Below are 26,110 nucleotides of genomic sequence, written 5' to 3' on the forward strand. Positions count from 1 at the left end.
AGAGAGACAGACTCACCGTATCTCCTATCTTGAGATCTCCACATTTTCTGAGCCCAGGATAGGACAATCCATCCTGGCAGGTGGCAGTGAAGGTCAAGCCAATGTCCTCAGGGCTGTCCCAGACAGTGAGTTCTACTTTGGACCGAATGCTCTAGAAACGCAATGAGAAAGAAAGTTGGCAGGTTAATACAGGCAGGCAGGTTTCTTTTGCAGAGCATTCTGCTTCGGTATCTTCTGCTGTATTCAGAAAGCAGCCAGGACATCTGTGCACCAAAACAAAAAATAATACCTGGAATTGGATTGGAGCACCTGGGGATGGTTTATGCACTCTACAAGGGTCACGATGACCACTGAAGCCCGTACTGGAAAAAATGCATACACAACAAAATAAAAAAGGAAACATTCTCAACCACAAATGGACCATTTGCTTCATCTGCAAGCTGTAGGTCAGAGCCTTGTGTGCACATCTGCACCTCCTCCACAGCAAAGTCTGTCGGAAGAGTGCAGAGCCTGATGCTCGGCTGGCATCCATCCTCTGATGCCTTTCGTACTGCACAAAGGCAGCACAAAAACACACTTGAAACTGAATCAGCAACTCTGTCCCGCTTTCTTGATTCAAAGCAAACTTGTCAGAAAAACGTTTTTTTTCCCCTCTGAAGAGAAAATGCCAGACCTTTTTGGATAAGCCAATAGCAAATATCAGGTTTTCTATGGCGAAAAGAATGTAGAATCTCTTTCTCTGTGAAACATTTTGAAGTGAAAAATGTTCTCCATCAGTGATGTTTTGGTATGCTCCTATCTCCTTTCCTCTTCTCATCTCTCCACCCTGCTGCACAACCCAGACTTCTTAGGCCAAAACAAAATAAAGGGAAAACTCTGTTTATAAGTATTAATGTGAAACGAGGTTGTTTTGTTTAATTCTTCTGATGGCTGGAAGTGATGCATTGTGAGTGGTGTCCAAAAAAGACAAAGGCTATAGATCACAGGACAGCAGGTCAAAAGGACCAGGGTATGACCTCACCTGGGTCATTCTTACGCTCTGATGCAAACACCAAGATTTCTTATCAGCCTTACAGGGTAATGCTATTAGCCTAATTTAAATGCCAATTATTATTAGCCACTTGGCACTGCAAAGCAGTATACCTCCTCACAGCACTGCAGCCACTACTGAAGGGGTTTTGCTGCTGTGCTGTTTGGTGGCCCCCTGGCCTGCAATACCTTCAGAAATGAGCAGAAGACTCCAGAGAGATTCAGGGGAAGGATCTGGCCCACAAGATGGAGCAACTCCTGACTGAAACAAAGCTGTAACAGCATGGGGTACACCACTCTAAGGAGGAGCATTTGAGTGTGAACACAAGGGAATTCTGAACCTGCAGCAGCTCCAAGGATGGCTGGCACAACGGCCACCAGCCATGGGAAACCCGTCAGTGCTGTAGAGAGAAACATTATGAGATCTGCTGGGGATGGGTTCAGGAAAGCAGTGCGTTGTTTGCCCCCCTGGCTGCAAAGATCAGCTCGGACAGTGAGTGTATGAAGAACCCTACCTGAGGGCCGACTAAAGACAGCAAAGTATTTCAGTTTAGATACAAAGAACACGGTTGGAGCAACTACTTCCACAACAGACTTTCATACATGGTCACATTGAGTCACACATCTCACATACCCAACATCCCCCCAGAAGCACGGAGCTGAACTATAAGGATCCAGCAGAAATCCAACAGAAATTCAGACAGCTATCCCACTAGCTTGCTATCTCGCTGCTTCTGGTCGCTCTGCTCCCCTTATCTCCATAGGGACGCACAGTGACTGACCCAAGGATGCCACCCAAGCCACATATGTCCCTGACAGGTCAATGAGCATCAAAGAGCAAAGAAATGGTCTATTTTCTCTAGTGGTAGGGTGGTCTGTGACAACTATTAAATCCAGGTTGCATTTATGCTGTGGTCCTACACATAAGAGATGTGGGACCAAACCTCTGCTCTGCCGCAGACCTCTTTGGGCAGCCCTGTGCTCCTGCTTCAGTTCACACAGGGAAGACCCAAGAAGCACGTTGCTTCCTTGCCAGCCCCGCAGGGGCCCAAGCAGATGACATCAGCATCATCCTAAAGTGGACAAGCAGCTCCTTTCCCTCCCCAGGGTAGACACAAGCACGTCAGCAGCGACCCACTGAGGACAGGACCGGAGAGATGGAGCCAAGCTTGGGTGGAGCACATGAGGCAGGGACAAACGAGCTCAGCTCTTGGCGCTCCCACCACAGCAGCTGTGGTGTTAAAACAGACTTACGTTGTAGGCCTTGACGATCAGCTCGATGATATTCTTGGAGTCCTTATGCAAAATCTCCACTGTGGTCCCAGGAATCAAAGCAGTGAAGTTCTTGAAAAGACAACAAGTGGAAAACGTGCTGTGATGCAATGCGATGCGGCAGCCGAGCTTCCCCGGGAGCGGGTGTGGAGCATGAGCTCAGCTCCCAGCCCCGTAGGGACTTCCAGCACCTCACTGCCTGCCTGGCTCAGTGCAGAGTATGCACTTCCCAAAAACTCAATCTGCATCCCCACATCCCTCCACCCGCTCCTGCCACGAGGCAGCCCCAGGGAAGAGCCTCCTGCCATGGGAATGGCAAAGGAGCTCAGGTTGGGGCTGGGGAGGTGGAAAAACACAGCTGGGCAGCAGCACCGGGCGGGATTAGGTAATGGGATTGAGTCACAGCGGAAAGGGCTGAACAGGTTTCTGCTCTCCCGTCTGCTGCGCAGCAGCAAGATTAGGATAGGGTCTATTTTAGGTATGCACACGCTCACTAACACAGAGATCTGTTTGCAGTAAGCAGCTTTAGTGCTTTTCACTGAAATGACCACGCTCTGGGTGCTAGCAGGGAGAGGTGACAGCTGTGCCAAGCTGGTATGACCTAAGGGCACCATGGCCAAGATGCTCTCAAGAGGCACCCTAAGCCCTGCCCATGGATGGCTCAGCAGCACCTACCTTGTACAGGACATAGTGGCTTTTTGTAACAGCGAATATCAGGTGGATGTTGTTTTCAGCCAGTTTCTCCCCAAGGAGTGCCAGGGAAGGGTAATCCTAGGGGAAAAACAACACAGAAAGAATGATGGGTAGCACAAAGACTAATTTCATTACTCTTCTCCCAACAGCAAAACCCGTGGCATTTCACTGCAGTGTGAAGTGAACCACTACATCTACAACTGAAATAGTAGAAACATTCTGGTAATTCTGTCGCTCCCTGAATATTTCTGCTGCACCTATCATCAGAATGTATGAAATGACGACACCATGAGCCACAGCAACACCCGAAACACAACATTTTTTTTTCCTCCTCTTTCCACTTTGCCATCGGCTAATGTGCATGTGTAATAACCCAGCTGCTAACCCCAGGGATGCAAGACATGAGCATGATCTGGAAATGCACTAAGCAGAGAGCACTATCTGACAGCTGAGATATCCATTGCCTGCTCTTGCTATGCAGTAGAGCCATGAAGAGATGATGATAAACTTCAATTCTGCAGCACTCACTCAGAGAAGGAAAGGCTGGCAGGAAGATACTGTTCTAGCAACCCATAAGCAACAAAATAATGAAACAGTGTTCACTTCAAGAGCCTTGAAACTCCGGTTTCAGGCCCCAAGCTGCTTCTGAAATGCTGCTCTCAGAAAAACCACCCTGCTCACTTGCAAGCTGGAGGGCTGATTTAGAGCCTCCAAGGCTCAGATAAACATCGAGAGAGCATCCCCATGCCAGATCCCCAGCACAGCTCCAGTACAGCAGCTGTACTCTGGAATGCAAACACTTGCAAGACTGCATGGGCTGTGGACAGGGGGTTCTCTAAGGAGCCACAGGCAGCCATCCAGAAACACCTCCTGTTACAGAGTGGTGTATGCAGGAACAAAAATCATAATTGGTGCTTGTGACCTGCTGGATAAAGCACCATTCTGCAGGAGGATGTGATAATTAGGCAGCAGACAAACACTCATTCACCACAGAAGTTTCCTCCACTGAGTTTAAATAAAGGGGGAAAAAAAAGGGGGCTGGTCTGTTTATTTAGTACTAAGATCTACGTTAGGGTTGTGCTCAAAGGCTGTGAATAGGATCAGCACCGCGTCGTGCTCGTGGCAGCAGCCACATCAAGGTGGGCTCAGCCTCCCTGCTGACAGCCTGACAATCCCTGAGCACTTTGCAGTTGATGATGCACTTCAGCGTGCCAAGTTACATTTCCTTCTCCGTCAGTGAATCCTGACAAAACTTGCTGGGCTCCGAACCCATCCTTGAACATCACAAGAGCATTCACTGAGTGGAGATGTGTGAGGAACCACACTCATCAGGAGCAAACGGCACCCAGAGCAGCACAGGGCCCGCTGACACCCCGAGGCCCCCGTGCCCACTCACCAGCTGGCTGGACGCGCTGTACTCATTGGCCTCGTTCAGGTGGCACTGGCCATCATGGGGCTGCACCAGGCCCCCCAGCTTCCCATCCAGAGCTATGTGGGGCACATCGTCTGTGGTGAAGACCAGCAGGTGGGATGCCTCCTTTCGCCAGCCGATCTTCTCCTGAGGCAGAACAAAAGGCCTTGTTAACACTAATTAGTAGAGCGCCATGCATCTGTCCACCCGTATCTGGCAAGAAAAGAAGATGTTGGGGCCCTTCTAGCATTTCCCAGCACCTCCCTGCAATACATTTACTTAAAAAGGCATGAGGAGGTATGTGGACTGTCCACCAGACCTTCTCTGCCCCGATCCAAGAATAAGAATTTGAGCTGCTTTTACAGCCAGAGGAGACCTGCCAAATTCCTCTGCATGCGTTTCATCTGACCTCGTTTCCTCAGCTCGGCGGAACGGCTGCGTTGCTGCACACAGCACGAGAGCTGCACCAACCCCACTCAGCATTTTTCTTGCAGCCCACTCAGAAAAGCAGCTTTGGGGCTGCAGCACAGGAAACAAGGCCCTTACCTGCAGCCCATCTGTGCAAGGAACAGGCGCTCTGACTGTCTGTGCACGGACAGATCTGCAGGGATAGGTTTTTTGCATGGAAAGGCACTAGAGTTGGATGCTAATTGCTTCCCTCCCACAGAGCTCCCTCAGCTCCATACCAGCCCAAGAAGCAGATCCGTGCCTAAGAAAGCACACTGAAGCTGCTTGTTGCAATGGAAGTGGAGAGAAACAGAGGAGCCAGAAGGAAAGTTTTGGAAGCCATCAGGCAGCAGCTCTCCCCACCTACACGTGTGGATGGCTCTGGCCTCCAGCTCGTGCCCCCGCAATGCACAGAGCATGGAGCCAGGAGCACCCAGATGCAACCCACATCTGAAAACACCCAACTTCTCTGGATTTCACTGCTCAGCTTACTTAGTAACATCTGAAACCTACTTCATCCCACATTCACCGGCCAGCTGACAGAACTCTGCAGCTTGGCTGCAGGCATTTCCTATGGAAACCGCTGGTAGGGTGACGGTGAGCTGGCAGTGCGCACAGAAGTACAACCATGATTGCCACAATTTTCAGCTGCAGATGTGAGTCACGGCCCACAGACTGCTGACCTTTCCGATAAATACAGCTTCAGAACTACCCCAGACTCCACTTCCTTCGCAATGCGAGAAGTATTTTTTCTTTAAGGGCATTTTCAAGAGCCACACAATGCAGGTACGGCCAGAGGAAGGCCTCATTGGCAGCACAGGTGTGCCATGTAGCAGCACATTGCCATCCAGGTCAGAGAACAACAAGGGCTTTTTTGGTCTGGGCCATTCCAGTGAAGCAACCCCATTGGACAAAAGGCAGAAACCCAAAAGTGATTATTGCTCTGACAACGCAAGCAGCTTCTTACTCAGCCACCGGACAGACACCCACCCAACAGCCCATCCAACTCGCTTTCCTTCAGGTACCCAAAGCTGACTTCTTTAAGGACTGAGAGAAAAAACACTAATTCCACTTGCTTAGAAGTGTGCCATGCACAAAGCAAACAAGCTTCATTCAGACAACAGTTATGCAGCCACTCCAGGAATGATCCCTCTGTTTTCCTGCCTGCTGGCACCACCTTCTCACCAAGGGCTATGCACCTCTTCATACACAGTCTCACCCCTATTCTCACACTTAAGCCAAGCACACAGAAATGCTGAAAAAGCTAGGCAGCATATCTCAGCTGGGGCACTCAGCTGGGATGCCAAAGCTGTGCAGTGCTTCAAGCCAATGCAGCAAACACCAACACTTTGCAAAATGTGCATGGCCGCTGGAGACGGGTGGAAAAACCAAGAGGTTGGCAGTGAGCAGCTGCAGCATCTCTCACTGCCTCCTCCAGCAGCTGCAAAGTGCTGGGAAACGCCGCTCTCCGCAAGACACGCAGTGCTCTGCTCTGCTTAAAACAAACAACCAAAGAGGTTTGCATTTATTTTTACTGGCCCGTGATTTTTGAACACGATCTGCATTGACGCCGGTGCTGGTTTTAATCCCCGTGGGATGCGAAGCTTTGAAAGGCAGGGTGGGACCCCACCTGAGGCAGCATGGAGGGGCAGGACGTGTCTCTGCAGGGCCATGCAGGAACAGATCCTGCCCTGCTCCTACAGACACTGCAGCCAGAACCACCACAGCTGCCTCAGCACACCCCAGCCCTCCAAACCCTATTGAAAAGGCAACCGGACTGCTATCAGTGCTTCCAAGTCTGAAGTAAGCATCTAAATGTATGCTAAACATAGTGCCTAATGAGTGCTGACCAAAAGTGGTTCAAAAGACGCTTCATTTTACAACCAAGCATCACCTCCTTGCTGCAGCTCCACGTAAACGATCTGCAACTTACACGTGCCACCGAGCCCTACGATGTCTGCACTTCAAGATGGCAGAAAACCAAAGTACTGCAAATGGAAAATGTAATTACAGAAAGTTGATTAATATTCCTGGCTAACCATTCTAGCATCAGCATAAAGGCCTATTGTCTCTGGCTCTTTCATTGCCTCCAGAATAACATTTACCATCTCTCCATCTTTCGGAGAGGAGCCAAACACGGACCAGTTATTAGTCTGTATTAACTGTGCAAGCTCTCCTCACTCCTCGGTTTAAAATCTCAGCCAAAAAATGACTGGAGCACTACAGAGCTCTTACAACAGCTCATGCAAAAGAAACGCTTGATATGAATTACAGCATGAAAATACCTCGCCGACAAATGAGATACTGTTTCTCCCACCTCTGCTTGCAGGGGAGAACATCGCGCTCAGACACTGGGGCTGCCAAGGGCCGTCCCCTGGGATACTACAAATGACTCCTTTAAGTGCTCAGGGGGCCTGAAATTCCCTAAAGGGTGAAAGCTGGAAGAGCTGGAGCACACCAGGAAAGGCAGCAGGGTACTGCAGACAGGTGGCAATGGGGAAACCCACCCCATGGCCACAGAAAGCCCCCGAGTCACCACCTGCGAAGGGAAGAAAGCTCCCCTTGGGGTTATGGGGCTTAGGAAGCACAGCCCAAACGGTGCTCTGTGCGATATTTCTGCACTATAAGGAAATTCTGTCCCACTTCTGCAGTAAGGAAATTGTGACGGAGAAACCGCAAAGACTCACACGAAGGGTGGCACAACTGAGTCACCACCCTGAGACATCCCTGCTCTAGTGCCACCTCGGAGCCACACGATGAACTTTGTACCTACAGACTGCAGCCCCAGTGCCAGCAGCACCTGTGCCAGGCTGGGAGAGGAGAGACTGCTGCTCTGAGGCATTGGAGCCAGCAGGGCAGGCTCAGTCCTGTCGAGCGCCCAGCGTGAACAAAGGGAGATCTGTGTTCCCACTCAACCCCGTTGCACAAGCCTGCATCCCACTGCTTCTGAGGACGACTCTTATCTCCTGGCTCCCAAAATCCACACCCACAAGAAAGCAGAACCTACCAAAAGGACTGAGCAAGGCTGAGCTGGACAAAAGCCAAATTGTGTGTCAGAGGGGAAAAGGCAGCCAGGGCTGTCCCTGGTGGGATGGTGACAGCAAGGGAGGTGCACTTCTGCTATGCCTCTTCATGCACAAAAGCACATGAAAACCTCTACTTCCCAATGCAATTTTCATGGTTTCTGCAAAAAAAATTTACTCATTCCATCCAAGAAATCAGACACTGAAGCTGGGGCCAAGAACACAGCTAAAGAAACTTCCCCTCTTTTACTTTGCTTTAAAAACCCAGAAGGCAGCGGGACTCACCTTGCACACAGCAGCCTGCAAAATTGCATCGAAACCGCCCTCTGGGGCATCCCTGTTCCGGGACACCTTCTGCTTCTGCACTTCTTCATTAAAACGGTCGACTTTGTCCGTCAGGGACAAGAGGTGGCGGAAACCAAAGGAGGGGACGCAGCTTGGGAACAGCTTATAGCTGCAAGAGGAGCAGAAGAGAGGCGGTTAGTTGGCATCAACCTCACCAGGAGCCACAAGCTGCAGGAGCTCCCAGCGATACCATGCAGGCCTCCAGATCTTTGAGCCTTCCACAAGACTTCATGCTTTGGATGCTCTGATTTCTGGCTAGTTATCTGCAAACACACAGTAGAACCAACCTCTGTTTCCACCCTGCACTGGCTTTGAACAACTGAAGCTTACAGAGATCTCATTTAGACTGAATGTCTCTCCTAACGTTCAAGGGGAGACACCAATTACCAGGGCCATATGGCTGTGGGGTTTCAGTGCCCATGAGTCACAGCAATTTCCACACTAGATCCCACAGCACAGCAATGCAGTGGGCATGCACCTACTTAATCACTCATGCATCCTCCCACTCTCCCTGCGAGGCAGGTGAGCAAACATTATCACTCCTGCTTAGCTTGGAGCAGCAAGGAAGGAGCAGCACCCTAAGGTGGAGAAATGATGCAGTAGGCTGCCAGGAATCCTTGCAAAGCAGCCAGGAGGCAACAAACCTCGTGGGCTTGGTGTTCATAGGGTTGGTGCTCATGGTGCACTTGGAAGCCCTGAGCTGATCGAGTCCTGCAGTGTGGGCATGGGCAGGGGAGACGGAGGAGAAAAGTTAAGAATAAAATGTGTTTACAAAGGAGTTGCACTTGCAGTAGGTCACTCTTATCTTCAGAGACAAAGCAGAAAATGACTGGCTGTGGGTAGGCTCTAAGAGGCTTTCTAACAAAGGAGCAGTTAAAGTTTACCACTGCTGGTGGCTCTAATCCCTCCCATGCCAGACACTGCGTGCCACATGCATGTCCCCACTGTGCAAACCCACACACACCACCACACATGGACCGAGCAGATCCAGCCTCCTGGGCACGGCAGCTGAGCTTTGGTGTGGCAGCAAATAAGGACGAAGGAGATGACTGCGTGCATCCCTGAGGCCATGCCAAACCTCAGGGGCAGGGAAAGACCTTTGTAGAGCACAGGACACGGTGCTGTGGTGTCAGTGAACAGCTCGTGTAGAGCCACTTGTCCATGCCCAGCCAGGTTTGTCAGCCAGGTGGTTTCCATTACAGCACCTTCCCAAAGCTAGGCGTGCAAGGGATGCAGAATGGAAAATACTGCATAACCTGAATGCTCTGAGCAAGAGGAAGTGTTTGAAGAAAAAGTGACAGATGAAAGTACTCCTTCACTAGCCAGGGCTTTCATCTGGGTGCTGCAGGACCCTCTGTGCTCCAAAACAAGCTTTGTACTTTCCTCTGACTTACCTACTTTCATCCCACTATAAACACGTGCAAGGGCACCAGAGTCAAGGAGTTCCAGATTCATGGCTATGCTTCACAGCCAAAGCATGAGTTTTTAGTATTAAAACCACCATCCGATTGACTTTCCTCTCTTGATAGAACCGATGAAAAAAGTGCATGGATAATTTTGTCTGGTCAACACGTGATGAGATGCCAAATATACGGTCAGTGCCAGAAGATGGCAAGAGACTTACAGCTGATGAAAGCTCTCTTTAATCTGCCTCTCGTACAGAAAACTTAGAGCAAGCACACTCATAAAGCTTGGCGTCTGTGATGTGATCTTACAGCCTAAGTATCTCCGCATGCTTCACAAAAAAGGGCCAACTCCACTGCCCTTACAGCAGTAAAGAGCACCCCAAAAAGGGATGAGGAGAAGAAGGGGCAGGACAAGGAGCACAAAGGGAAGTGTCAAAGGTGACATTCTCCAAGGGGGCCACTTCAGGTTGGACATTAGGAAAAATCTCTCCTCAGAAAGAGTGGTGATGCACTGGCACAGGCTGCCCAGGGAGATGGTAGAGCCACCATCCCCAGAGATGTTCAGGAAAAGAGCAGATGGGCACTGGGTGACGTGGTCAGTGGGCATGGTGTGGATGGGCTGGGGTTGGACTTGGCGATCTCTGTGGTCTTTTTCAACCTTAACGATTGTATGACTCACTGCTGCACCCACCCTCACATGCCAACATCCAAATCTATCTGAGCCTACACACCCTCCATGTCAGCCTATTTCACTATGGCATAATCCTTGATTCAACAGACCAGATCCTCTGGCTGTTACAAGTCAAACAAAAAGACACTAAGAAAACTACTAACAAGGAAAAAAAAAAAAAGCTCTGATAACACTACAAAGCAAACCACATTGCTTGTGTCTGTTGCAATTGCCAGTTCGCTTTCCTTCCATGGAAATAAAGATGAAGGAAACTGCCTGACATCTTCAGAATGCCTTTCAAATACTCATTAATCAGTCTCACAGGCCCTTCCAAATCTCACTTCCCCCAAACACTTCTGTTGGGAAAGAATTGCACCGCTTTAGTCTCCTTATCTGTAAAGCAGAGAAGAAGAGCTTAATTGACCTACTCAAGGCCAAACTATGACTCAGAGCCGGGATCAGAAATCAGGAATTTCTGGCTCTTGCTCCCTTTTCTCAAAGCCTATAAAAAAATAAAAAATAAAAAAAAAGCCTGCAATGTCTGCATCCTCTTCAGGTATTTAAAAATAACTTTAGATTCCCAGCACAAGAGACTCACGAGTCTACACGCAGAGTAACCCCAAAAGCTGCTGCAAAATTGGGAACTGCTAAATTTGAATGGCTCTGGAGCATTACCACACAGTCCCAAATGTGTGGTTCAGTGCCTAAAGCCAGAACTACAAGGAAAGACTCTCCAGACACTGTCAGTGCCTGCACTGGGCTTCTCCCTTTGGGGACCAGCTACCACTTACCCAATGCAGGGATTGTTTTGGTATCTCGGTGCCGTGTAGGAGAAAGGAGAAATGTTTTTGTCCACAAAAGAGCCAAAACCCAGCCGGAAATTGCTAGTGAGCTTTCGCATCTCTTCAGCCAGCTTGGTCCCCAGATTGCGAATATTGTCCAGGTCGTCGTTCATGGACAGGGAGAGATCCATCAGGTAGTACAGGTCCACGGGATAGTCCTCCACTTGCCGGACCTGAACTCGGAAGGAAGTCCGGTCACCTGCACACACACAAGAGTTGAGAGCAGTGAAAAGCGCTGCTAGAAAACCCCTAGCACGCATCAAATCTAGACTGTGTGCTATTTTTGCTTTCACTGTGCAGAGCAGACAGGTCTCTGGCAAACTAAGAGGGTTAAGGGGAACAAGCTTTTTCAAGTCTACTCCTCAGAAGACTAACAGGTAAGCAAGTGAGCCCCGCACAAGAAGGAAAGGAGCTGGAGCAGGAGAAGGAAGAGGGTCAGGAGGAAACATGAGATGAAGGGAAGATGTCCTCTGGGCTATGCCTGGAAGGCATGTTGAGGCAGACACAGAAGGAACACCTTTCAGAAGGGCCTCTCCCCAGGAAAAGTCATGTCACCATCGCTCTGGAGAAAGCAGGGCAAAAAGGGAAGTGAAATAGGAAAAGAGGGATGTTGCAGCCAAATGGGGAAGTACCAAAGTGGAGATGAAGCTTTCATCCAAAGTGATGAACACAAGGGAGGGAGCTGACAGGACTGAGTCAGGCTGAGAAGACGTGAAAAAGAGCTGAAGTAAGCCTTTCCCCTGACCTCCCACAAGTGCTGCCCTTCTGCAAAGCTCTTTTGGCCAAGATGGTGTCCAGAATGGGAGTCCATGTGTTGAAAAAGGTGAACTGGCAACAAGACGAGCTCAACTTCAAGCCAGAAGGGACATGGCCAACGTCTGCCTTACATTTTGCCAATAGATGAGAGAGGGGACGAAATGAAACCCCTTGCAATCTCCAGCTGGAAATCCCATACCTCCTGCTGGCTCTGCAGCCCCTTTTCCAGCTTGGTGAGCCTACAGGAGCTAAGGCCATCTCAAGACCAAAGCTCCCCTTCCTTTCCACCTCTCCCTGCACAGCCCAGGCTGAACTTTCAGGCACCAGCAGGTTCCGCAGCACTCTTTGCTTCCTCCCTCTTCAGAAATGAAAAGCACATTTTTTATTATCGTGAAAACATTTCCCTAAAAGTTTTATTGTTTTCCTCATTGTTTGCAGCAGCACAGCTGCTCCCACTTACTTCCAGCCCACGAGCAGGCAACGGCAGCATCCCCAGCGTTCTGCAGCCCCAAGCGGTGCCAGATCCTGTTCCCTTGAGCTCTGTGCCACCCCCACCCCAAGATGCATTTTTCCCCACTCAACCCATTGAGAAAAAAGAAAAGGTGTCCTTGGCACACAGTGCCCCAGACACGGCAGTTTCAAAAACACTCTTCCTCCAGAGTAGGTCCTAAGATAGGAACTGCCGTGCTGGAAAGAGTTCCTGGGATGCTCCACTGAACTCTTCTCGATGGTAATGAATGTATTAGTCCATGAAAAAACACCAATAATAACAGGATCCCAGCGCTGCTTCTTCTTTCATTCCATCTGCACAAATTAATTATCTCACAGAAAACATTGCTAATGTATGGCGACGTCAGTACAGAAGAATTTATTATTCGCTGTGTATGGTATTAGTCTGAGTCTTTAGGGATAACCCAGCCCCTTCCTTCCCCCCCTACCACCACCACCATCCTCTCCTTAGGGCTTTTATTGAGAAGCGTTAAAGTCAAAACTGCATTCAGAAATGTTTCCTGGATACTGTCACACACAGGCAGCACAAAAACTGGAAAAGCTGCTTTTGGCCAATTTGAGAATGCAAACTCGACAACCGTGATCATCCACAAAACCCTCTTCTGCTTGCTGATTTAATGGACAACACGACATGCATCTATTCATTGCTTTAAATTCCTTTGGCGATATTCATACTTTTCATACCAGAACACTGTCTTATAGCCGGACCCAGGGTTAACAAGCAACGTCATAAAAACTAAACGCTTGATCCAGAAGCTGCCCTGGGAAGACATCAATGTAAGGCCTTCGGGAATCAGCTCAGAGCACAGAGATTTGGGGATGTGGTTTCTGCCGCGGGATGCTCAGATCTCACAGCCTGGGTGGGACCAGCAAACAATTGACAATTCGCCCCGTTCTGCTTCTGCTTAGCGGTCTGAGAATAGAAGAGCACAATCACCACACCTGCTGTGTCAATTGGTCTTTGAAATCCTACGCTCTGGGCACTAAAAGAAATGATTCCCATTGGAGCGCTAAATTGGTATTATGCACAATGTGCACAAAATTAAATCAATATTGTCTCCTTTTTGACTTGGGTGCAGCCTTCGGGATTCACTCTCAAGCTCAAGTACGAATGGGTGATTTAAACTAGGGGTGCAAAGCCCAGCGTTTGGGAAGTCATCAGCCCTGAGTAGGATGGTGTGCTGCTTTGCATCAAAAACAAATAAAAAGCAGCACTAATGGGAGGTATTATGAAAAACATGTCAATATATTTCTCCTCCTGTAGCTACCTGGGGGATTTGAGGGCAAGTCCTGCAGCCACAGGAGCAGCGGCAAAGGTGAGACAGCAGAAAGCTGCTGGCAAGACTCCTGCCCCTTCCTGGCTCCTGCGTTTGTTGGTGCTCAGGAGAAGCAGTACAGCCTCACCTTCACTCCCTATTTCTGCAGGCCTTTGCTGATTGCCCATAGAAGCTGTGGATGCCCCATCCCTGTTCATCCCTGTGCACCTGGAGGTGCTCAAGGCCAGGTCAGATGTGCCCTAGGCAGCCTGATCTGGAGGGTGGCCGCCCTGCCCAAGGCATGGGGTTGAGAATGGATGATCTTTAAGGTCCCTTCCAACCTAAGCCACTCTGTGACTCTATGATTTGTCCAGCAGACCACAGGCAACGGCAACCCACAGCATCCAGGTGAAGCAAGAACAGTGCAGCACCCTACAGGGGTGATCAGCCCCACTTTCCATCTTCCTCCCATATGGGAACTTGGCGGTGCAGCCTGGCTCCCTGTGAGGCCCAGCAGGAACAGCAGCTCCTGCATCCAGCAGTGCAGCCCCAGGAAAGCCACAGGGAGACAGACCCCACATCCCACCTCAGTGCCAGAGCCATGGGCATCCCAACAGCTGGGGGCGAGGAAAGGAATGTGCTGAGCACCACGAGTCATGCCTGCAAGACGGCAATGCTGAGCCTGCCCTTTCCCACAGCAACTGCCTCGAGGAACAGAGTAATAACAGTAATAACAACTCCCTTTGGACAGGAGCAAACCTGTTGCGTTAGCAGCATCAAATTGCAGAAGCAGAGCCACACCGGAGCCACCATCAGCCCTGGTAGCTCCTGAAAGAGCTCTGGTGGGGCAAGCACCAACTCACACTGCTGTTTTTCTTGGGCAAAACATCCTATCTCATTTTTCTGTATGCTCATGAGAACTGTCACAGAAACATAAGCCCCAGAAACCCACACCAATTGCTTATAATGAATCACGCTTTTATACTTGCTTCTTAACTTTGCCATAAAGAGCATTTTTCCCCCCTTCAGAAACATCGGCTGCCAAATGTTTGCTAGAATCCTGAACCCACATTAAAGCCTTCCTTCACCACGCACAAACTTTTGATAACAAGCATGCTCGCGTGGCTCCATCTAGCCTTTCACTCTTAATTTTCAATTAACATGAAAAGACTCAAGAAAAGTGATGGCTCAGGGGAATGGATGTGGATATGGTCCAAGCTCTGAGTCACAAGTTCAAATCTTCATCTCAGGCCTTGATCCCATGGCTCTTTTGCATACCAATAGAAAACAGATATGCTTTTTAAAATAAATTTACATAAGGAGCTGTCTCAGTTTAGAGTCAAGCACTGTCAGGCTTCAGGATCCAAAGTTTCTTTAACTCCTTCCATTCAAAGAGTGCACTTTTAAGCTGAGCGTGTTCCTTTTAAATGCACACAAGGGTTAGGTGATGGCTTTATGTGGGATCTGGTTGACCTCGCACTGTCCTCTCTCATAGAAAACCTCAGTCCCAGTTCTGTTTGGAGCATATCACTGAAGCTGATGGGCTCTGCGTTGGGCCACCACCTTCAGTGAGCACAAGAACACGGGCACAGCCATCCCTCTGCCTGCTCAGGCTGGACCAGGCTCTGAGCACCCTGATCTAGCAGCAGGTGTCCCTCCTCATGGCAGGGCAGGTGGACTAGATGACCATTAAGGCTCCTTCCAATTCCAATGATTCTGTGGATCTACGTCCAGCTGCACTTCACACCCACCCACGTGCCACCACGGAGCTGGGAGCTGCTGGGACTCACCGGGACGAAGACTCAGGGCGACCTTCTGCGGGGTGATCTGTGTGACATCCAGGTGGGTCTGCCCAGAGCCCTTGCTGCTCAAGGGGACGTTCTTCACCACGCTGCTGCTGCTGCGCGGGTTCTCGATGGCTCCGGCGCAACCGTTGGCAATGAGGTTCTTCAGGAAGTCGCACCGCGATGGGACGGACTTCGTGCTGCCGAACTCCTGGCAGGTGAAGAACAGACAGATTGGAAGGGGTAGGAGAAGACCAGAAGGTCCATTTTTCCATGTGTGCATGAGCCTGGAGAAGCTTGACAAAAGGAAGAGAGGACACAGAACTGTCACCAAGAGAAGCTAGAGGGTCAAGTGCAAGCTGGAGCATGAGGCTGGGGGCTCCAGGGACATACATCCCCTCTTGCCTGGGTGAGACCACACATTCCAGCACCAGCAGCATGGTACCCCTACCTCAAACCATTGCAAAGAGGGCCCTGGACTATCGCACAGGAAAAATGCCATTGCAAGAGTTCTGCGGGCTGGAGAACAGCTGGAGTGCTGTGACGTGAGCAGGCTGTCTAGGGAAACTGCTGGAGAATAAGGGACTTGGACGAGGGCTGATGGGAGGTGTTACATCGAATCAGATGCAGGCTGGACAAGAAACCAGAGGGAGCAGACTGGAGATGCAGCTGACACAGAGCTCCCCACATCACACAGTATCATGGGAGGGACCCTTAAAGGTCATCTGGTCCAACCTCCCCTGCAATGAACAGGGACATCTCCCCCCCGTGCCTCCCCCAGCCCTCCTGCAGCCCCCGGCCGGCCCCCACCATGGCACACAACGGGGCATTGTGTGTGGCAGGCACTCAGGAACAGCCTGGCCTCACAATGCAGCCTTTGGCAGCCAGCACGTCCTATTTGTTAGCGTGCTGGTTTTAGTTTTCTTTTTGAAAAGGCAAAAAAGGAGCAAGTTGCCCAAAGCTTACTCAGTTTTCAACAGCAGATTTCTGCTTATTTCTGTACTATAACAATAGACACAACCATCTTCTGCTCGGGGGCTAAGCTGCTGTACTAAAAATCACACAAAATCATGCAGAGAAGATGCTCACAGCCCCTCCTTCAGCCACACAGCCAAAAAAGCAGAGCAGGGTTGGATAAACCCCATTTTTTTGTCAAAGAGCAGCGACAGGGGAAACAGTGGGGAGGCAGAGGTTGTCTGATTGATGTCAAACACAGCTCGGGAGTGTCCCCAAGGACAACTTCAGGTCCTGGGACACATACAGAGCATTTCCTCTGCGTTTCCTCACTACGAGGCCTGAACACTATTTGAAAAATGCAAGGTTTGCATTCCATCATGGAGCAGCAATGCCAAGCCTACACGACGGCACATCAGATGGATGTGGACATGAATTTCCTGGAACGCACCGTGTAAACAGATGGACTGAGAGAGAGGAGGACTGGGACTGTGTAAATCATCTCCAGCATGACAAAATAGAGAGCAGAGTCCCTCCCAACCAAGAGCAACGCCCAGCAGAGCAGAGGGTTTAGGGCAGCCGTGGGGAAGAGCTTATCTCAGACATGATTAGTCCTTAAAGGAGTTGGACTCAATGACACTCACAGGTCCCTTCCAACGTGGGATATTCTATGATTAAATCAGCGAGAAGCCAGCCTTTGACAAGCACTTCCAGTCACCTCTGAGGTCTGCTCCAAAACCTTTTGATGTTCACGGAACGGCTTGACTTCAAAGGGCTCTGAACTGGGACCTGATTTTCTGGCTGGGATGGGGTGGCACAATGAAGCCTTGGAGGAGGAGGAGAAGGAGGATGCTTCCTTACCATCTATCAGCCCTGCAGCACATCCTGCAGCACCAGGAGGAAGGCTCTGGGTACATGTTTACAGCAATTCTCAGCTCCCAGTTCTGACTGTCCCACCAAGCCGAGCCACCAGCAACACAAGGCACGCAGCTCTCATGGGCTTCCACCTCCTCAAGGCTACTTCAGCCACCTCAGCCCACATTTTGGGCAGGAGATGCCCCTCTTCAGGAGAAAGTCGAGAGGAAGAACCCAGCTCTTGAGGGGATGCAGAACACCATTTGATGGTAACTGCAAAAGCTCTCACTTCAGCAGCACCTCTGCGCTTTTTTAGCTCCCTATCTCTGCTGCTCCTGACCTATTTTTTGCGTAGATTTCTTCTAAAACTGGCCCCATGGAATTGCCACAGGATGACAATTGCTGAGCTTCACTGGCTCGTGAATGGCATCTGCTCAGAGACTGCACCCTGCAGCTCTTGGTATTGGCTCACACTGCTTGCTGAGCCTGTGCACCAATGAGCAAGCAAAAGGCGATGCATGCAAGCAGATAGAAGTTAATGGAGATTAGGCCAACAACGTGACAATTACATGCTCATCAGCTTGAAAGTTTTAAGACAAACTGCTTGGCTCATGCAAGAGCAGCATTGGCTATCCATAACTCTGACTTCACATGTCCTAAGCTATTCCCTATGGTTTTTGCTTTAATCGATTCAATCCTGCATTAATTCAGCAGAAGCTACGCTCTCTTTCTTCACTTAGAAAGCTGAGATGTTCCCTCCAGGAGATCCCTTGATTTTCCTTCCTCATCCTTCAGGCACAAAGTCCTGCAATCACAAAGCACGCGGTACGAGCGCATCGCCGGAAAACATGGGAGAATTCAATTCACCAAAGAGGAAATTTCACTTTAACCGATAGGATTCATTAGCGTCCCTGGTTTGCATGCACACACAAATATACCTGCATACATAACCCATGGGTGGATGTACATCCATCCACACCATGTGCACACACCAGGTATTTTCCCCTGCCAGCTCTGCCCCAAGGCACGCCCAGGAGACAGCCAGCCACGTTCTACACCTCCTCTTTCAAGTGTGATTTAAATAGATGAGCCTATTTCAGCTCTGCCTTTCGTAGGCATCACATTATAAACCAACACAGAGTTAGCTCATTAAGTTGCAGCCCGCAGCCTGTAACGGGGACAGCGGCTTTTTAACACGTGGCTCTTGGCCAGAAATACCTGGAAGTGCATTTTTAAATAGCTGCTCCAGGCCAAAGGTCAGGAAGGATTACGGAACTTCCTTGTAAACACTCCTCTTCCGTCCCTCGGCCCCTCCACTCCATTTGGAAACTATTTTGTTTGGGAATGCTTCCGTTTGCAAGATAAAGAGTCAAGCTGCCAATACCACGGGCTGACGTACAATTAGTGGTCACAGTGACCACCAGATCAACCTTTCCACTGGTAGCATTTGCAAAACTTGTCTTTCGATGCCAAGAATTGAATATATCTATTTTTTTAAAAGGCAAACTATTGGGTACCCATAAGCGATAGCCAGCGCTCCTGGATGCAATACCACACCGCAGATCAGCTGCCTGGAACAGGAACTCCTACAGCTGTTTACAAGATGTCTCAAAAGCAAGGTCTACTGCTTTACCCTTTCCCTTCGATGCATCACTCGTCCCACTGGGGAAAAAAAAAGCACAGGAGCTATTCTGCTGTCAGGTAATGTGGTACTATAGCAGCACGAAGATGCTTTCCTTGGACGGCTGCAGCTGTGCAGCAGTCAGGCAGTTGGACACGATGATCTTTGTAGGTCTATTCCAATTGAACCACTCTATTTGATGAGGGGAGATGATTTCAGACTACAAGATACCCAAAACGTAAGGATGCATTTTTGCTGCAAAGCACGCTGGTAAACTGCACAGCTCATTGCCTTCAGTGACGGTGCAGACACCAGAAGCGCTGGCAGTCTCCTGAAACAACACAGCAGACTCACAGAGGGGATTTACCTTTGTTGCAGGCCACGCAGCGTGTACTGGGATGGCAGCCAGGGCAGCGTGCTTTCCAGCAAAGCTCCCTGCAACTGAGCCCATGCAGTGGCAGTGCCCCATGCGAAGGGGGAGGCAGCTGAAGGAGCCGAAGAAGGAACGTACCTCTTTGGAGCACCACGCACATTTGGGATGGATGAGGAGACACTCTTCGCAGGATGAGGCGCTTCCACTCGTGCACAGGTTGAGACCTACAACAAGAAAGGACAGAGAACGGGGTGGGTGGAGCTAAATGCACTGCAAGTTCGGTGTCATGAGCAGAGAACCTCCCATGCTAAAAGGATGGAGGAGAATAAATCTCTCCTCCTATCCTTTTTGGAGGTCTTGGTTTCTTTTCCTTTGCCAAGATATATTTTAAAAGGCCAGAAATTGGCTTTGGGGGAGCTGAGAACCACTGAAATATGATTCTAGTGATTACTCTTCCCTCTTTTTCAGGTGATGTCTGGTTAATCAAAGAAGGAAATGACGCTGCTGACAATGCAGTAGTTGTGCCAGTGGCCCAAAAGTGGCTGTCCCCAAACCCCTGGGACACTGGCTTTAAAGTCACACTAGGCACACCCAGCCCCCTCTCAGCATTTCCATCCTAAAGCAGCCTTAGAAGATATCCGCCTCCCCACTGATGATTCCCACAGCTGACTGCTGTCACAACGAATTGCTTTTACTTATGACAGGATTCACTTCCCCACGATACCCAGGCTGGGCTGGCCAATGGCCACACCGTCAGCAGGGCTCCGTGCAGCCGACCAGGGACACTGCTTTCTACTCTGGGTACACAGCTATTCCCATCTGCAAACATCCAGCATCTGGGCTGGGAGAGGATTTCAATATAAAGCAGAATGGTGCAAGTTAAACCCAATGTCAGTGGCACGGGGCTCTGAATGCAGCAGCTTGTTTAACCAAGCCTGGGGCGAGGAATGTGCCCTTCAATGGCACTGATGCCCCAGCTGCCCGGGGTGCAGCTCTTAACATCCACTGTCAATACATAATTAAACTAATTTCCAGCCCAGGGGCTGCAGACTCTCCACGAAATGCCTTGGGCGTGAACCGGGAGCCCGCTATTCTTTTCCCTCCCGGATGTCAATAAGAGCAGTGTCCAGTCTCTATTTTTGGAGGGCTGCAAGTGCCGCAGGATGCCACGTGCAGACCATGCAGACTCGCTGATGTCCACGCGCAGGTTTTTGTCCTGGGGCAAGGACCTGCCCAAGCATGGAGCAGACGAACAGGCACTGCTGTCCCCGCTCCAAAGCCACCCCTATGGCATGACCCGGTCCTGCACTGAGGCTGGCTGTGCCCTGCCAGGTGGTTCAGCCCAGCGCAGGCTGCGGAGCTGTGCTGGCTGTATGGCTTTCATTCAGGCAGGCTGCTGGCTTTCCCGTGGGCTGAACAAGGGGCTTATTAATTTTTTTTCTTGCTGACCGTTAGCGCATACCCATGTGTCTCATTCCTCGTTCACATTGAGAAGTTGTGTTTCAGCTCCTGGGCACTAAGTATAAAGATGTAACAGAAAGCAAAAGGCGGCTTGTTCAGCAGTTACAGCGTGCAGGGAGATTAACACTCACACTTCCGAGCCCTACAGCTGCAATGGCTTCCAGCACTGACTAAAGCCTTTCCAAAACCCCTCTCTGAAGCCAATCCCTGCACCCCAGCTACCCAGCAGGCTTCCCTGCCCATCCGCCTGGAAATAGGACAGCATTTATCTCTGTTCCTGACTGATGGGTTTCAGAATGTTTACTTGGCCACAGCGATGTCTGAATGAAAACCGAGGTCTCCTCCGGTCCATTGGGTGCCACAACCAAAGGCCAGCCGTGGCGCAGCGCTCCGTGGAACATTCCTCCAGGGGTATTTGTTGGGGGTCTTTTCCCTACTTGGGAGCAAAACCAAAACATTTCCAGCACTGTTGTGAAAATTCAGCTCTGTTAAGCTGCTGGACTGGGGGTGCAAGCTGATCTTTCTGAGCTGGAGCACAAAGGCACAGTGCTTTCCCAGTGATGATCTTTGCTGCACCCAGTTCGGTGCAGAATTTCATGCTGGATCACACTGAACCAGGCAAAGGAAGGACCTGAGGATGCCTGTGCTCGTCCACCGGGCAAGGAGAAGAAACTCAGCTCCCTCCACCACATTAACAAAGCCACTCCTTTCCACTGAACTTCACGCAATGCAAAAAATTCCACCCAGGATTTAGCTGGGATTTCTCCGGAGGATGATAAATCCACCCCCTGTACTGCCAAGCTGCACTCCGTGTATACATCTGCCCTGATGCCACGAGCTCCTAAACCTCAACTGCATTGTACAGAAGGACCCAGCAGGCTCAGACAGCATCTCTGGACCCATCCTGCCCTCAGACAGAGCCACAGCAGCCCCACTGAGCCGGGGAAGGCAGCGCTTCCCAGCGGGCTGCTGAGATTTTAATACATAACACCAACGATGCAGAGCGAGATGGGAATCCCTCGCGAAAGGTACACCACAGTTTTACTCGTGAAGATGCTCCGGGCAATCAGACCGCATTTTAAACCTGTTTTGCAAGAAAACCCTGTCCGGGCAGCTCCTCCAAACTGCGGGATGAATGCAGTAGCTTGCTGGGGAGGAGAAAAGCGATATGCTCTATGCTTCACCCAGCTATGTACGAGGAAAGGATCGCTTTACTTATGCTGGTGATGCCCCATCCCTGGAGGTGCCCAGGGCCAGGCTCGACGGGATCAGGTCCAACTCAACCCGTTCCGCGGTGCCCCGGTGAGATTCCAGAGGCAGAACGGGACTCGAGGAGCTCGGGGTCCCGCGGAGGACCGGCGCCAGCAGCACCACCGGGAGGGGCTCCGACGGAGACCTCCGCACAGGGATGCGGGCACAGCCCCGCCGCAGGGGCACGCACCGGGCAGACATGGAAGCGGGGTTGATGAAGCCGGCCGGCGGAGGGGAACGCAAAGCAAAGCAAAGCAAAGGAAAGCAAAGCAAAAGAAAGTTAACTCCTCGTCCCAACGCGCGGCCGCGGCTCGGGGGCCCTTACCTCTGCCGGGCTGCAGCGGGGCGGCCAGGAGGAGGAGGCGGAGGAGGAGGCGGAGGAGCGGGGGGGGCCGGCGGGCGGCGGCGGGGGCCGGCAGCCCCCCTCGGCGGGGCATAGTGCGGGCGGCCGGGGCTGCCCTTCCCGCCGGGCCTCCCTCCCTCCCCGCCGCCTTTTGTGCGGCCGCGGCGGCGGCGGCGGCGGAGGAGGAGGAGGAGGCGGCGGGGGCGGCGCTGGGGCTGCCCGGGGCGGGCGGCGGGGAGCGGCCGGGGTCCGCCCGCCGCTGGTGCCGCCGCTCGGCCGCGCTCGGGTCGGGGTACGGAGCGGGGAGGCGGAGCCCGGAGCCGGGGAGCGGAGCGGGGCCGCGGGCGATCGCACGGGCTCCTGTGCGTGGTTGTGCAAGGGGCCGCGCTGGTGCAAGTGTGTACGTGCGTGCTCGCATGTGCTTGCACACGTGCGCGTGTCGCGCATGCACGTGCAGACACCCACGTGCGAATGTATACACGCGTGCGTGTACGCTCGGGCTGGTGTATGCACACCTCCGTGCGGAGCTCGCAGAGACACATGCACGTAGCGGGTGGCAGCGTCGTGCACAACTGGAACGAGATAGCCTTTAAGGGCCCTTCCAACTCAAGTCGTTCCGTGATGCACACTGTCACAACCGGACACAGCCACGTGCACGCACACATATATATATGCACACATGCATCTGTAGCACGGGCACACCCACCTCTGCGCCTGCTCGCTGCTGGGCTGGCACTCATTCCCTCCCGGTCACTGCCCCCCGATACGTGGCATTTTCCTGCTTCAGGGATTTTTGACAAACAAACAACGTCCATCTGGCGGAGGGCTGTGAGCCGAGCTGTGCCTTCCCTCCAGCTCTGGGTCTGTCTGCAGCTCGATGGGACATGGACACTTCAGATCTAAGGGCAACGGCGGATTTATGGCAGCGTTTGGGCTGCTGGCAGGCTCTGCTCCTGCTTCTAAGGCAAATCATAAATCAGCTGTCAAGCTGACGGCTGATTCCAAGGGTAGTTTATAGCAGCACTACTACCCGTGGCCTGCAGACCTTCATGCCAATTCAACGGCTTATCTACTGGATCTCACCTTTAGGTTTGATTGACACGCATCCTCAGTTCCCATGCCTTCATATGCACTGCTGGTTTCTTCAGCACCCCCAGACCATTGGGCCACACCACGTTTGTGTGCTGTCCTGGGGCGGTAACTCCTGGTGTGGCTGCAGAGCTCCTCTGATGCACACAGAGCAGCATTTCCCACTGCAGTTCCTCCATCCCTGGATAGAAGGCAACCTTTCTGTAAACAGATGTATACATGCACATATAATGTATACATTAATGTATACATGCACAAGTATATATGGTTGCAAATATATACAGATGGTGTGAGAGAGCTGCACTCATCTCATTCTCAAGAGTGAGGGTCCCTCATCCCTTGCCTACCTTGACACCCTTCTCCAAAGCCAGCACTGCACTTCCACCCTTACTTGCAGAGCAAGAGGAGTTGCAGCTGCTCTGAAGGGCCTCCGTGAGCAAAACCACACAAGGCCTTCATCTTCCTGTTGGGCTTCCAAGAAAACAGATTCGGTATAATAACAAGGTTACCAAGGACAAAAGCATCATACAAAGAAGGCCAGGTTGGATGGGACCCTGGGCAGCCTGATCTAGTGCCTTATCTGGCGGTTGGCAACCTTGTTCTGCAGCAGGGGGTTGGAACTAAATGGTCTTTGAGGTCCCTTCCGACCCAAATCATTCTGTGATTCTACAGGTTTGGGTTGGGAACCCAAAGCAGGGCTCCATCAGCTTTGATCTTCAGACACAGCCCATTGCTGCCTGTGTCTTTTCTCCCCTGCTTACAATGTGCCAATTCCCAGGGATTACTCAATCCGGGGGACTGAGACCTCTCTACTTCCTTCAAGAATTTAGGGGCCGTGGAGTCCCATGATCTTGGTTTGTATCATCACCCATTCTGCTGGATGGGGGACAGGAAACAGCTGGTTAGAAAGCCCTGATCTTTGTTTTCTTATCTCTCGTGTTTCGAAGTGTGGTGCAAGTAGGATGCAATTCAGTGCATCTTCCAAGTGAGATAATTACAAACCAGTCCTTTGGTTTTGCAGTTATCAGGCAAAACAAATCAATTGGTTTATCAATGACACTTTGGGTGTATTAAAGATACGTTTGCATTGTCCTATCTCCCTCATGGCAGGAAGGGTGGATAAAAGCATCTGGTTCACGTCTACATCACCCTGTGTCATTGAAGACATTCTAGGTTCCCAAAGCTGATCCCTCTTTTTGCACCAATCTAAGCAGAATGGTGGTCCCCATTCAGGGTAGGGCCTGATCATGCCATGGAGGTGGGAGTGCAGACAAACACCGTGGGCTTTGCCTTCCCAACAGGGCTTCCCTGCAGCGATGGAAAAGGGTTGCCTCCTGCTTTTCGCATGGGATCTACAACAAATTCCTACTCAGACAACATCCATGTCAGATGGCAGCAATAGGCAACAATCACATGCAAAATAGATAATTAAATATAAATAACTCCATCATGAATTTTGTTCTTTCTTAAACAGAGTGTTCTCCTACAGCTAACGATGCTGCTCACGCCGCTGCTTCCTTTAAATATGTATATATTCACCATCTGAGGACCAGCCTCAGTCTTCTGTTACTGAAGAGCAACACCAGCACTCCCTGCTGCCCAGAGGAAACATTGCAGAAACGCAGGGCAGCAGAGGAGGGTACCTGAAAACTTGTTTCCGAGTTCTGTCCCTCTCCTGCATGTAATTAAAAAAGAAAGGAAGGGGGGAGGGGGGGGGGCAGAATAAATCTCTGTGCCTCGAACCATCCCTTGGTGGGTATCCCATGGGGTGTGCACCAAGTGCCAGGCTGGGGAATGAGGGAGGTATATGGGAGAGATCGTTCTCACGCCCCTAAAAGAGCAAGATGCCCCCAAAAGAGCCAAGTGCTTCAACATGAGTCCTTCAGACAGTGCCGGTGGATCCAACTTTGGATGCAATACACACAGCTCCAGGTGCAGTGTGGGGAAGATGGGCAGGCTGGGGGGCACTTGGCTGCCTGAATAGCTTTTCATGGAGGGGTTACTGAAGCGCTGATCTGATAGGGTGATGGAGGGTCTCTGTGGCCACCCCAAGAAATACGTCCCCATCCCTGAGGTTAAGGAGTTCATCAGAGGAACGGGCATCAGGGCTCCTAAGGCTGGGGTGCAGGAGAGGGTTAAAATCAGCAGCATGCTGTGCCTGTTAATGGTTAGCCCCAGCTCAGCTGTCCATTAAAAGGTTTTGCGTTTCTGGAGGCCTTTTCTGCAACTGCGAAGAGTGAGCACCACCTCGTGGCAGGGACCCCGCCGAGCTGCAGAGTGAGCAAAGCAACAGCCTGGAGGCTCGTCCGTCCCTGCTGCCCTGCCTGGCATGAGAAAATATATCCTCTCCGAGCACCCCATCACGACTAAACTGGAACTGCTTTGATTTGTGCTATGGGATGGCTGCGAAAACCGAGAGCATAAAGCACGAGCAGAACGGAAAGAAGTTTCCTCTATGTGTGCGTATGTGGGGGAAGCATCATTAAGTATGATTTACTGAGGCAGCAGGTAGGGGCTGTTAGCTTCGGCTCTGCCAGAATCTCTGGCAAAGTTCCCACTGAGCTCAGGAAAAAGCCACAGGTCCTGAACACACAGCGGGTTTGAGCTCCTTGCCAAGGGTACTCACCCTGCACTGGTGTGGTTTCAACCCGTCACCAGATCCCCATCGCTTTGCTTATTTTTCTAGAGAGCCTAGCTGTGAAAGGCCTGGCTCTGTTCT

At 51.1% G+C, this 26,110-nt stretch overlaps 1 protein-coding gene across 2 annotated transcripts in view; it reads right to left on the reverse strand.

Annotated features, from left to right (window-relative positions):
* ITGB5 (integrin subunit beta 5) overlaps positions 1-22,480 on the reverse strand; it is a 40,946-nt gene extending 18,466 nt beyond the window's left edge. Inside the window, exons 1-9 of one of the 2 annotated variants that reach the window (NM_204483.2) lie at positions 22,285-22,480; positions 19,386-19,471; positions 15,451-15,655; positions 11,088-11,337; positions 8,161-8,329; positions 4,391-4,552; positions 2,977-3,072; positions 2,284-2,373; positions 17-151 (exon numbers count right to left, since the gene is read on the reverse strand). In NM_204483.2, the coding sequence (NP_989814.2) occupies positions 17-151; positions 2,284-2,373; positions 2,977-3,072; positions 4,391-4,552; positions 8,161-8,329; positions 11,088-11,337; positions 15,451-15,655; positions 19,386-19,471; positions 22,285-22,396 (1,305 nt within the window). In that variant the 5' untranslated portion in view covers positions 22,397-22,480. Of the gene's footprint in view, positions 1-16; positions 152-2,283; positions 2,374-2,976; positions 3,073-4,390; positions 4,553-8,160; positions 8,330-11,087; positions 11,338-15,450; positions 15,656-19,385; positions 19,472-20,709 lie in introns of both variants that reach the window. The other variant, XM_040703246.2, reaches the window with a different exon arrangement.
* Positions 22,481-26,110: the final 3,630 nt, after the last annotated feature.

This window comes from Gallus gallus, chromosome 7 (genome assembly GCF_016699485.2).
Source record: "Gallus gallus isolate bGalGal1 chromosome 7, bGalGal1.mat.broiler.GRCg7b, whole genome shotgun sequence".
In the NCBI taxonomy this organism is placed as follows: domain Eukaryota; kingdom Metazoa; phylum Chordata; class Aves; order Galliformes; family Phasianidae; genus Gallus; species Gallus gallus.